General features: G+C 43.0%; 1 protein-coding gene across 1 annotated transcript in view; it reads left to right on the forward strand.

Annotated features, from left to right (window-relative positions):
• The window catches only part of ASXL3 (ASXL transcriptional regulator 3), a 186867-nt gene that overhangs the window by 130566 nt on the left and 41908 nt on the right, over positions 1-14393 (forward strand). Inside the window, exon 9 of the mRNA XM_069731268.1 lies at positions 5725-5888. Coding sequence (XP_069587369.1) covers positions 5725-5888 — 164 coding nt within the window. The remainder of the gene's footprint in view (positions 1-5724; positions 5889-14393) is intronic.

Below are 14393 nucleotides of genomic sequence, written 5' to 3' on the forward strand. Positions count from 1 at the left end.
AGAAATTACACAACAAATTTTTGGGTCCATTTTCTCCTGTTACCCTTGTCAAAATAAAAAATACATTTGGATCTGAAGTAAAAAAAATTCTGAAAAAAAAAAAAGTTGTTTTTTCCCACATTCTAAAAATTCCTGTCAAGCACCTGAAGGGTTAATTAACTTCTTAATTGTGGTTTTGAGCACCTTGAGGGGTACAGTTTTTTGAATTTTAGAAAGGTGTCACTTTTGGGTATTTTCTGTCATATAGACCCCTCAGAGTGACTTCAAATGTGGTGTGGTCCCTAAAAAAGAAATGGTTATGTAAATGGTTATGTAAATTTTGTTGGAAAAAAGAAAAATTGCTGGTCAAATTTTAACCCTTATAACTTTGAACAAAAAAAATTTGCATCCGAAATTGTGCTGCTGTAAAGTAGACAAAAGGGAAATGTTATTTATTAACTATTTTGTTTGACTTATCTCTGCGATTTAAGAGCATGAAAATTCAAAGTGTGAAAATTGCAAAACTTTCGCCAAATTTCCATTTTTTTTTTCACAAATAAACTCAAGTCATATTGATTACATTTTACCACTAACGTGAAGTACAGTGTGTCACGAAAAAAATAATCTCCGTATCACCGGGATGCGTTGAAGCGTTCCAGAGTTATAAACACATAAAGTGATAGTGGTCAGAATTGTAAAAATTGTCCTGGTCATTAATGTGCAAACCACCTTCGGGGGTAAAGGGGTTAAACTTTGTGTGTATATTTCTAATAAAAATTGAATATGACTGGGTACAAGTCTACCACACTTTATGTATCAAAGCAGGATCGGGGCATAACTGGATTTGTTTCTGAGTATATTTGACTCTAGGAGTTCCAAAATATTATCCCCCAGTTATTTAAGTACCACAGTCCCCACATCTATAGTCTACTCCACTGCCCATGCCCTGAAATCTTGGAGCTGAGAGGCCAGAAAATAGCAAAGGACTAAACCATCCTGATCCTTGGCTAACTGTAATTTTCCCAGCTTTATTCTAGGGATGTCATGGAAGATATTATGCATGTTTTAAACCAGTGCTTTGGCATCCAAATGGGAGAATAATGTAGGACATAGAGTTCAGAGGGCATGAGGAACATTGTAATGAGGTTTTTTTTTTTTTTTGCTAAGGGCAGAGAGGAGTAATTTCCCCCATGCTCTGACCTTATTTCTTGACTTAACTACCAGAGGGTCCAGCTTTAAAGGTATATACGGTAGTTATTAACCTCGCTGGTAACATAAATGCCTAGGTATTTGAACTTTTGCACCAAAAGGATGGCTAAAGATTCATTTGGTCGAAGATATACATTATTATCCAGGGGGAACAAAGTCGACATCAACCAACTAATATTTAGGCTAGAAATGCCCCACATTTAGAAATGGTATCCATTCTTAATGGGAGAGAGAAATTCAAGTTATCAACAAATCATCCACATACTGTTCCTCTTTGCCACCATATTGAACCCCTTCATGACCAATGAGGTATATTTTTGTCATCGGCTGTGTCCCTGCCTTTTATGTGGGCTCACATGCTGAACCCACATCTCTCCTCGCACTTGATGACAGATTTAAATAAAACAAAAAATCATTGTGAAATTGCACTACTTTTTGCAATTTTACCACACTTGGAATTTTTTTCCTGTTTTCCAATACACTGTGTCATTTAAAGGCACAACTCATCCCACAAGAATCAAGTTGTCATACGGCTATATGGCTGGAAAAATAAAAAAATTATGGATTTTGGAAGAAGGGTAGAATAACTGACATTTAAGCCCCTAGTACTCAGGAGTTGCCTTGAATTGTTCTTCTAAAAAAGATCAAAATTCTCCTACAAATCCCCGTTGGCTCTTATTCTAGCTGTTTGGGTCTTATACAGTAACATTACCCATTTGATAAAATTAGACCCAAATCCCATTTCACTTAGCACTGCCCACACATATTTCCCCTTCACACTATCAGAAGACTTTGTGACATGTAAGGAGAGAACAGCTTTATTCTCGGGATCAGGCTGCACCGCTTGCAAATACAAAAATGGCCTTTGTAGGTTAATGACAGTCGACTTAGATGGCGTGAAGCCAGCTTGATCCAGATGTATTACCGATGTTATCTCAGAGCTCAACTCATTTGCAAGAAATGGGTCTGTATTAGTTATGAGCGAATATACTTGTTACTTGAGATTTCCCGAGCACACTCAGGTGACCTCCTAGTATTTGTAAGTACTTGGAGATTGTTTCCCTCACCGCAGCTGAATGATTTACATCTGTTAGCTAGCTTGATTACATGTGGGATTCCCTAGCAACCAGGCAACCCCCACATGTACTTATGCTGGCTAATAGCTGTAAATCATTCAGCTGCGGCGAAGAAAACTAAATCTCCGAGCACTAAAAAAATATTCGGAGGACACCCAAGCGTGCTCGGGAAATCTCGGTTAACGAGTATATTCGCTCATCACTAGTGGTAAATGTTCCTCCTCAAATACTTCAAAAATATCTACTGTGAGGCCTTCAGACCTCGGGGCTTTTGGCATTGGGCATTTCCCTTACCGCAATCTCCTCCAAGGAAATCGACAATTGTAAAAGATCCACAGTTGGAACTTTTTAATCCTACTTAAGCAATCTGATAGTTCTTCTCCCAAGTAATTTGCCCCAGGCTGATACAAATTGGTATAAAAACTATGATGAGTGCTGCGGGAGCTCAGGGAAGGCATGTCTCACTGCTTACACCACTCGGCCATGCCCTCAATAGCATCTTTAGAAATACATTTACGCTATTTAGAATATTGTTGACGTGTTTAATACCTATTTCACTCTCTGTAAATGTAAAAATGCATTTATTTATATGTACACGTGTATAAACCACCTTCTTCCTCCCAAATGTAAATGGCAAAGAAAAAAATATACTGTACAGACCAAAAGTTTGGACACACCTCATTTAAAGATTTTTCTGTATTTTCTTGACAATGAAAATTGTACATTCACACTGAAGGCATCAAAACTATGAATTAACACATGTAGAATTATATACTTAACAAAAAAGTGTGAAACAACTGAAAATATGTCTTATATTCTAGGTTCTTCAAAGTAGCCACCTTTTGCTTTGATGACTGCTTTACACACTCTTGGCATTCTCTTGAAGAGCTCCAAGAGGTAGTCACCGGGAATGGTCTTCCAACAATCTTGAAGGAGTTCCCAGAGATGCTTAGCACTTGTTGGCCCTTTTGCCTTCACTCTGCGGTCCAGCTCATCCCAAACCATCTCGATTGGGTTCAGGTCTGGTGACTGTGGAGGCCAGGTCATCTGGAGTAGCACCCCATCACTCTTCTTCTTGGTCAAATAGCCCTTACACAGCCTGGAGGTGTGTTTGGGGTAATTTTCCTGTTGAAAAATAAATGATGGTCCAACTAAACGCAAACCGGATGGAATAGCATGCAGCTGCAAGATGCTATGGTTGCCATGGTGGTTCAGTATGCCTTCAATTTTGAATAAATCCTCAACAGTGTCACCAGCAAATCACCATCACACCTCCTCCTCCATGCTTCACGGTGGGAACCAGGCATGTAGAGTCCATCCGTTCACCTTTTTTGCGTCGCACAAACACATAGTGGTTGGAACCAAAGATCTCAAATTTGGACTCATCAGACCAAAGCACAGATTTCCACTGGTCTATTGTCCATTCCTTGTGTTCTTTAGCCCAAACAAGTCTCTTCTGCTTGTTGCCTTTCCTTAGCAGTGGTTTCCTGGCAGCTATTTTACCATGAAGGCCTGCTGCACAAAGTCTCCTCTTAAGGGCTTGTTTTCACTTGCGAGGAACACGTCCATGTCTCGCATGTGGAAACGAAGCTCTGGCGCCGGCACTGTTGAGCGGAGCGTGCGGCCGCATAGCAACACATGGAGCCGCACTTATCCTCAGAAGCAGAGGTGACTCTTGGTCTTCCTTTCCTGGGGCGGTCCTCATGTGAGCCAGTTTCTTTGTAGCGCTTGATGGTTTTTGCCACTGCACTTGGGGACACTTTCAGTTTTCCCAATTTTTCGGACTGACTGACCTTCATTTCTTGAAGTAATGATGGCCACTCGTTTTTCTTTACTTAGCTGCTTGTTTCTTGCCATAATAAAATTCTAACAGTCTATTCAGTAGGACTATCAGCTGTGTATCCACCAGACTTCTGCTCAACACAACTGATGGTCCCAACCCCATTTATAAGGCAAGAAATCCCACTTATTAAACCTGACAGGACACACCTGTGAAGTGAAAACCATTCCCGGTGACTACCTCTTGACGCTCATCAAGTGAATGCCAAGAGTGTGCAAAGCAGTCATCAAAGCAAAAGGTGGCTACTTTGAAGAACCTAGAATATAAGACATATTTTTAGTTGTTTCACACTTTAAGTATATAATTCCACATGTGTTCATTCATAGTTTTGATGCCTTCAGTGTGAATGTACAATTTTCATAGTCATGAAAATACAGAAAAATCTTTCAATGAGAAGGTGTGTCCAAACTTTTGGTCTGTATCGTGTGTGTGTATATATATATATATACCGTACATATATTTATTTAGCGATGGCAGTACCAATTATGTTGATCTTTCTTTTTTTTTTCTTTGCACAAAAATCAAAACACCAGAATTGGCATTTTTTGCCCACATAACACCCCCCCCTACCCCCCCCATCCCCCAAAGAAAAAATGCTCATGAGTGAAAGTTAAATCTGAACACACACACACACACACACACACAAAAAAGCCATCAGTTGTAAAATTTAAGCTTTTGGAGTCTTAGAATATGGTGACACCAATCAAATTTATTTTTAATCACATTTTTTTTACTACAAAGTTTTTTTGTTTTTTTTAAGAACTAAAATTAAAAAGAAAACTTAAGTTGGTGTCACACTGACCTGTATATATATATATATATATATTAATTTTTTTTTTTTTTTTTTTTCTCACCATTTCGATGCTTTTTTATTTATTTTCTATTTTCAGTGCATTGCATGATAAAGTAAATGGTGTCTTTGAAAACTTCAATCTGACCTTCAAAAAAGCTCTCATGTGGCTATTGGCTATTTCGGCTGCAAAATAAAGTTATGGCTATTAGAAGAAGAGTAGGAAAAAATGAACAAAGATGATAAATCGTCCCCATTCCCCATAGATTTGGAGTGGAATGACGAAGTAACTGGTGTCTGTGTAATGTGTCGGTGTCCCAATGCTTTTGTGGATATAGTGTAATGGTCAGATGAACCTGTAGATATCAGCGGTTTCGGCCAACAGTCTAATGTGTACTGGCACCTCCTGTCTCTACTTTGACAGATGATGTTGGAGAGAGAAGGACCCGACACATCTGATTTCTGACGGACCATCCTTTTGTTCTTCGGCAGATAAACCGGTCCTAGCGTAGTCTGCCAGCAGCGCTCTCATGAAGAACATGGGAGCTCTGCCGAGAATTCTGTACAGAGGTCTCTGGACGGGATCTTTTGTGTATTGGAGGCTTAAGAACTATAGACTTTTGTCTGGTCTCTCAGTCAGAGGACTACATAAGCTAAACTCTTTATAATGTCCTTGTCTTGTCATATATTTTCTTGTTTCAGGTAACAGATCAGCAGCCTAATTCTTACTATACACGTGCACAGTTTATATGCAGCGCATATGAACTGTAACTATAAAGTCTCATTATTTGTCATGATCCCTTTCAACTTGTTTTTCTCTTCTTTTTCAGGGCATTTGAAGTGGACCAAAGCAGAAGATATTGACATAGAAACTCCAGGATCGATCCTGGTGAACACTAACCTGAGGGCGTTAATAAACAAGCACACGTTTGCTTCTTTACCTCAGCACTTTCAGCAGTACCTGCTGCTCTTACTCCCGGAAGTAGACAGACAGGTGAGTGCTCCCTGCAGAGGATCACTCTGTAATTTTCAGCACCATGGTGCTTCTGCTGATTAAATAGTTTTTTATTGTATTAGACTCGCTTCACATTCTGACTGAAGGTATACATCAGAATTATTCCCAAAGTATACCTCAGACAGAAGCCTCAGTCATACAACTGCATACCCTAAGGGCTACAAAGGGGATAAAAAATATATATACCGTATGTATTGAGTTATATCTTGACACAAGACCAGTTAAAGTAATGAGCATCATCCGAGTCCAACTTTAGTGACGAGGTAATATAAAATAACACTACAAATATTGCTGAGAAAGGCGCTGCGGTGTGTGCTTATTAATCTGTACTCTGTTATACCAATGGTGGCTGTGTAGGTGACTCTTCTTCCTCTGTGCCCTGTCTCTGCCCAGCTGCCTAGCATGGTACCTAAAGATATTTCTACTGCCCCTTAGTGAAATGAGTTCCTTTGTATGTGTGACTGCACTCTATGGGGCCCCATACACAGTAGATGGCAGTCTGCTGAGCATCCGACATCTGATCGTCTGTCCGGCTGCAATCACTCCTGAATCCTCCATCTCAGGAGTGTTCATTCTCCTGTGTTCTCTACGAGAGAGCTACTGCCAGAGATCTGAGAAAAAAAGAATTCGGCCGTCCGAAATCAAACATGACAGATTGTAATCTTCCCTGACATCCTCATAGTCGGGAGGCCTCCATACAAGTTAGACTGTAGACCGGTTCCGCCAGTATCCGCGAGTTCGGCCAACTTTAGTTTGTGTGTTGTGGATTTAGGATATGTAGACTTAGGGTACCGTCACACAGTGGCATTTTGATCGCTACGACGGCACAATCCGTGACGCTCCAGCATCGTAACAATATCGCTCCAGCGTCGTAGACTGCTGTCACACTTTGCAATGTACGACGCTGGAGCGATAAATTTCATGACGTATGTGCGATGTAGAAGCCGTTGGTTACTATGCGCACATCGTATACAATATCGTGCACACCTTTGTTACACCATGCGATCATGCCGCCACAGCGGGACACTAAACGACGAAAGAAAGTTTCAAATGATCTTCTACGACGTACGATTCTCAGCGGGGTCCCTGATCGCAGGAGTGTGTCAGACACAGCGAGATCGCTGGAACGTCACGGATATATCGCTGGAACGTCACAAATCGTGCCGTCGTAGCGATCAAAATGCCACTGTGTGACGGTACTCTAAAGCAAGGGATCTGTTTACCTGCTCTGCTATATCTTACAGGGAACATTTAGGATTGTGCACAGTAACCTACAGGCAGTGTCAGGTCGGTGCCGTTATACTGATTACAGTGATCCTGGGTGATGAAATCCCTCTTGAGGTTGTTGTTTAATCTTTATTTTCAGTTTTGAGTTAATGATATGCTCATGCTACGGGCGGCCTGTGGTTGGGGTCTCATGTACCGCTCTGATTAGGTATTCATACTGATGGTTTATGATGGGTAACTGATCCCTTAGTGATCTGCCCCCTAGTTTACACAGTGACTTTATGTACATACTGAAAAACAAAATCCCCTTCAGCAGGCAGGCGGCAGTGCCTGCGCTGCCCCATGATCGCATCTATAATGTGCATTTAATTACATAGTAACATAGTTAGTAAGGCCGAAAAAAGACATTTGTCCATCCAGTTCAGCCTATATTTCATCATAATAAATACCCAGATCTACGTCCTTCTACAGAACCTAATAATTGTATGATACAATATTGTTCTGCTCCAGGAAGACATCCAGGCCTCTCTTGAACCCCTCGACTGAGTTCGCCATCACCACCTCCTCAGGCAAGCAATTCCAGATTTTCACTGCCCTAACAGTAAAGAATCCTCTTCTATGTTGGTGGAAAAACCTTCTCTCCTCCAGACGCAAAGAATGCCCCCTTGTGCCCGTCACCTTCCTTGGTATAAACAGATCCTCAGCGAGATATTTGTATTGTCCCCTTATATACTTATACATGGTTATTAGATCGCCCCTCAGTCGTCTTTTTTCTAGACTAAATAATCCTAATTTCGCTAATCTATCTGGGTATTGTAGTTCTCCCATCCCCTTTATTAATTTTGTTGCCCTCCTTTGTACTCTCTCTAGTTCCATTATATCCTTCCTGAGCACCGGTGCCCAAAACTGGACACAGTACTCCATGTGCGGTCTAACTAGGGATTTGTACAGAGGCAGTATAATGCTCTCATCATGTGTATCCAGACCTCTTTTAATGCACCCCATGATCCTGTTTGCCTTGGCAGCTGCTGCCTGGCACTGGCTGCTCCAGGTAAGTTTATCATTAACTAGGATCCCCAAGTCCTTCTCCCTGTCAGATTTACCCAGTGGTTTCCCGTTCAGTGTGTAATGGTGATATTGATTCCTTCTTCCCATGTGTATAACCTTACATTTATCATTGTTAAACCTCATCTGCCACCTTTCAGCCCAAGTTTCCAACTTATCCAGATCCATCTGTAGCAGAATACTATCTTCTCTTGTATTAACTGCTTTACATAGTTTTGTATCATCTGCAAATATCGATATTTTACTGTGTAAACCTTCTACCAGATCATTAATGAATATGTTGAAGAGAACAGGTCCCAATACTGACCCCTGCGGTACCCCACTGGTCACAGCGACCCAGTTAGAGACTATACCATTTATAACCACCCTCTGCTTTCTATCACTAAGCCAGTTACTAACCCATTTACACACATTTTCCCCCAGACCAAGCATTCTCATTTTGTGTACCAACCTCTTGTGCGGCACGGTATCAAACGCTTTGGAAAAATCGAGATATACCACGTCCAATGACTCACCGTGGTCCAGTCTATAGCTTACCTCTTCATAAAAACTGATTAGATTGGTTTGACAGGAGCGATTTCTCATAAACCCATGCTGATATGGAGTTAAACAGTTATTCTCATTGAGATAATCCAGAATAACATCCCTCAGAAACCCTTCAAATATTTTACCAACAATAGAGGTTAGACTTACTGGCCTATAATTTCCAGGTTCACTTTTAGAGCCCTTTTTGAATATTGGCACCACATTTGCTATGCGCCAGTCCTGCGGAACAGACCCTGTCGCTATAGAGTCACTAAAAATAAGAAATAATGGTTTATCTATTACATTACTTAGTTCTCTTAGTACTCGTGGGTGTATGCCATCCGGACCCGGAGATTTATCTATTTTAATCTTATTTAGCCGGTTTCGCACCTCTTCTTGGGTTAGATTGGTGACCCTTAACCCCTTCCCGACCTTTGACGCCACGTAGGCGTCATGAAAGTCGGTGCCATTCCGACCCATGACGCCTATGCGGCGTCATGGAAAGATCGCGTCCCTGCAGATCGGGTGAAAGGGTTAACTCCCATTTCACCCGATCTGCAGGGACAGGGGGAGTGGTAGTTTAGCCCAGGGGGGGTGGCTTCACCCCCTCGTGGCTACGATCGCTCTGATTGGCTGTTGAAAGTGAAACTGCCAATCAGAGCGATTTGTAATATTTCACCCATTATAACGGGTGAAATATTACAATCCAGCCATGGCCGATGCTGAAATATCATCGGCCATGGCTGGAAATACTAGTGTGCCCCCACCCCACCACTCCGATCGCCCCCCCACCCCCCCGATCTGGCCGGTACACTGCTCCGGCTCCCCTCCGTCCAGTGCTCCGCTCCCCCCCGTGCTCGTGTCCGCTCCCCCCGTGCTCCAATCACCCCCCCGTGCTCCAATCACCCCCCCTGCACTCCGATCCACCCCCCCCGTGCTCCGTTCCACCCCCCCGTGCTCCGTTCCAGCCCCCCCGTGCTCCGTTCCACGCCCCCCGCGCTCCGTTCCACCCCTCCCGCGCTCCGATTCCCCCCCCCGTGCTCCGATCCCCCCCCCCGTGGTCCCCCCCCACCCTATCATACTTACCGATCCAGCCGTGGTCCCGTCCGTCTTCTCCCGGGCGCCGCCATCTTCCAAAATGGCGGGCGCATGCGCAGTGCGCCCGCCGAATCTGCCGGCCGGCAGATTCGTTCCAAAGTGCATTTTGATCACTGAGATATAATCTATCTCAGTGATCAAAATAAAAAAAATAATAAATGCCCCCCCCCCTTTGTCACCCCCATAGGTAGGGACAATAAAAAAATAAAGAAATTTTTTTTTTTCCACTAATGTTAGAATAGGGTTAGGGGTAGGGTTAGGGTTAGGGGTAGGGTTAGGGTTAGGGTTAGGGGTAGGGGTAGGGTTAGGGTTAGGGGTAGGGTTAGGGGTAGGGTTAGGGGTAGGGTTAGGGGTAGGGTTAGGGGTAGGGTTAGGGCTAGGGTTAGGAATGTGCACACGTATTCTGGTCCTCTGCGGATTTTTCCGCTGCGGATTTGATAAATCCGCAGTGCTAAACCGCTGCGGATTTATGGCGGATTTACCGCGTTTTTTTCTGCGCATTTCACTGCGGTTTTACAATTGCGATTTTCTATTGGAGCAGATGTAAAACCGCTGCGGAATCCGCACAAAGAAGTGACATGCTGCGGAATGTAAACCGCTGCGTTTCCGTGCAGTTTTTCCGCAGCATGTGTACAGCGATTTTTGTTTCCCATAGGTTTACATTGAACTGTACACTCATGGGAAACTGCTGCGGATCCGCAGCGTTTTCCGCAGCGTGTGCACATACCTTTAGAATTAGGCTATGTGCACACGGTGCGGATTTGGCTGCGGATCCGCAGCAGTGTTCCATCAGGTTTACAGTACCATGTAAACATATGAAAAACCAAATCCGCTGTGCCCATGGTGCGGAAAATACCGCGCGGGAACGCTGCGTTGTATTTTCCGCAGCATGTCAATTCTTTGTGCGGATTCCGCAGCGTTTTACACCTGTTCCTCAATAGGAATCCGCAGGTGAAATCCGCACAAAAAACACTGGAAATCCGCGGAAAATCCGCAGGTAAAACACAGTGCCTTTTACCAGCAGATTTTTCAAAAATGGTGCGGAAATATCTCACACGAATCCGCAACGTGGGCACATAGCCTTAGGGTTGTGGTTAGGGTTAGGGGTGTGTTGGGGTTAGTGTTGTGGTTAGGGGTGTGTTGGGGTTAGTGTTGTGGTTAGGGGTGTGTTGCGGTTAGGGTTGTGATTAGGGTTATGGCTACAGTTGGGATTAGGGTTAGGGGTGTGTTGGGGTTAGTGTTGGAGGTAGAATTGAGGGGTTACCACTGTTTAGGCACATCAGGGGTCTCCAAACGCAACATGGCGCCACCATTGATTCCAGCCAATCTCGTATTCAAAAAGTCAAATGGTGCTCCCTCACTTCCGAGCCCTGACGTGTGCCCAAACAGTGGTTTACCCCCACATATGGGGTACCAGCATACTCAGGACAAACTGCGCAACAATTACTGGGGTCCAATTTCTCCTGTTACCCTTGTGAATCTAAAAAAATGCTTGCTAAAACATAATTTTTGAGGAAAGAAAAATGATTTTTTATTTTCACGGCTCTGCGTTGTAAACGTCTGTGAAGCACTTGGGGGTTCAAAGTGCTCACCACATATCTAGATAAGTTCCTTGGGGGGTCTAGTTTCTAAAATGGGGTCACTTGTGGGGGGTCTCTACTGTTTAGGCACACCAGGGGCTCTGCAAACGCAACGTGACACCCGCAGACCATTCCATCAAAGTCTGCATTTCAAAAGTCACTACTTCCCTTCTGAGCCCCGACGTGTGCCCAAACAGTGGTTTACCCCCACATATGGGGTATCAGCGTACTCAGGAGAAACTGGACAACAACTTTTGGGGTCCAATTTCTCCTGTAACCCTTGGGAAAATAAAAAATTCTGGGCTAAATAATTATTTTTGAGGAAAGAAAACGTATTTATTATTTTCACGGCTCTGCATTATAAACTTCTATGAAGCACTTGGGGGTTCAAAGTGCTCACCACACATCTAGATAAGTTCCTTTCAGGGTCTAGTTTCCAAAATGGGGTCACTTGTGGGGGGTTTCTACTGTTTAGGCACATCAGGGGCTCTGCAAACGCAACGTGACGCCCGCAGAGCATTCCATCAAAGTCTGCATTTCAAAACGTCACTACTTCAATTCCAAGCCCCGGCATGTGCCCAAACAGTAGTTTACCCCCACATATGGGGTATCACCGTACTCAGGAGAAACTGGACAACAACTTTTGGGGTCAAATTTCTCCTGTTACCCTTGGGAAAATTAAAAAATTCTGGGCTAAATAATTATTTTTGAGGAAAGAAAACGTATTTATTATTTTCACGGCTCTGCATTATAAACTTCTATGAAGCACTTGGGGGTTCAAAGTGCTCACCACACATCTAGATAAGTTCCTTTGGGGGTCTAGTTTCCAAAATGGGGTCACTTGTGGGGGGTTTCTACTGTTAAGCCACATCAGGGGCTCTGCAAACGCAACGTGACGCCCACAGAGCATTCCATCAAAGTCTGCATTTCAAAACGTCACTACTTCACTTCCGAGCCCCGGCATGTGCCCAAACAGTGATTTACCCCCACATATGGGGTATCAGCGTACTCAGGAGAAACTGGACAACAACTTTTGGGGTCAAATTTCTCCTGTTACCCTTGGGAAAATAAAAAATTGCAGGCTAAAAGATCATTTTTGAGAAAATAATTTTTTTTTTTATTTTCATGGCTCTGCGTTATAAACTTCTGTGAAGCACTTGGGGGTTCAAAGTCCTCACCACACATCTAGATTAGTTCCTTTGGGGGTCTAGTTTCCAAAATGGTGTCATTTCTGGGGGATCTCCAATGTTTAAGCACACAGGGGCTCTCCAAACGTGACATGGTGTCCGCTAATGATTGGAGCTAATTTTCCATTTAAAAAGCCAAATGGCGTGCCATCCCTTCCGAGCCCTGCCGTGCGCCCAAACAGTGGTTTACCCCCACATATGGGGTATCAGCGTACTCAGGACAAACTGGACAACAATATTTGGGGTCCAATTTCTCCCATTATCCTTGGCAAAATAGGAAATTCCAGGCTAAAAAATCATTTTTGAGGAAAGAAAAATTATTTTTTATTTTCATGGCTCTGCGTTATAAACTTCTGTGAAGCACCTGGGGGTTTAAAGTGCTCAATATGCATCTAGATAAGTTCCTTGGGGGGTCTAGTTTCCAAAATGGGGTCACTTGTGGGGGAGCTCCAATGTTTAGGCACACAGGGGGCTCTCCAAACGCGACATGGTGTCCGCTAACAATTGGAGCTAATTTTCCATTCAAAAAGTCAAATGGCGCGCCTTCCCTTCCGAGCCCTGCCGTGTGCCCAAACAGTGGTTTACCCCCACATATGAGGTATCGGCGTACTCGGGAGAAATTGCCCAACAAATTTTATGATCCATTTTATCCTACTGCCCATGTGAAAATGAAAAAATTGAGGCGAAAATAATTTTTTTGTGAAAAAAAAGTACTTTTTCATTTTTACAGATCAATTTGTGAAGCACCTGAGGGTTTAAAGTGCTCACTAGGCATCTAAATAAGTTCCTTGGGGGGTCTAGTTTCCAAAATGGGGTCACTTGTGGGGGAGCGCCAATGTTTAGGCACACAGGAGCTATCCAAACGCGACATGGTGTCCGCTAACGATGGAAATAATTTTTCATTCAAAAAGTCAAATGGCGCTCCTTCCCTTCCGAGCCTTACCATGTGCCCAAACAGTGGTTTACCCCCACATGTGAGGTATTGGTGTACTCAGGAGAAATTGCCCAACACATTTTAGGATCCATTTTATCCTGTTGCCCATGTGAAAATGAAAAAATTGAGGCTAAAAGAATTTTTTTGTGAAAAAAAAGTACTTTTTCATTTTTACGGATCAATTTGTGAAGCACCTGGGGGTTCAAAGTGCTCACTATGCATCTAGATAAGTTCCTTGGGGCGTCTAGTTTCCAAAATGGGGTCATTTGTGGGGGAGCTCCAATTTTTAGGCACACGGGGGCTCTCCAAACGTGACATGGTGTCCGCTAAAGAGTGGAGCCAATTTTTGATTCAAAAAGTCAAATGGCGCTCCTTCCCTTCCAAGCCCTGCTGTGTGCCCAAACAGTGGTTTACCCCCACATATGAGGTATCAGCGTACTCAGGACAAATTGGACAACAACTTTCGTGGTTCAGTTTCTCCTTTTACCATTGGGAAAATAAAAAAATTGTTGCTAAAAGATAATTTTTGTGACTAAAAAGTTAAATGTTCATTTTTTCCTTCCATGTTGCTTCTGCTGCTGTGAAGCACCTGAAGGGTTAATAAACTTCTTGAATGTGGTTTTGAGTACCTTGAGGGGTGCAGTTTTTAGAATGGTGTCACTTTTGGGTATTTTCAGCCATATAGACCCCTCAAACTGACTTCAAATGTGAGGTGGTCCCTAAAAAAAATGGTTTTGTAAATTTCGTTGTAAAAATGACAAATCGCTGGTCAAATTTTAACCCTTATAACTTCCTAACAAAAAAAAATTTTGTTTCCAAAATTGTGCTGATGTAAAGTAAACATGTGGGAAATGTTATTTATTAACTA

This window comes from Ranitomeya imitator, chromosome 6 (genome assembly GCF_032444005.1).
Source record: "Ranitomeya imitator isolate aRanImi1 chromosome 6, aRanImi1.pri, whole genome shotgun sequence".
Lineage (NCBI taxonomy): Eukaryota > Metazoa > Chordata > Amphibia > Anura > Dendrobatidae > Ranitomeya > Ranitomeya imitator.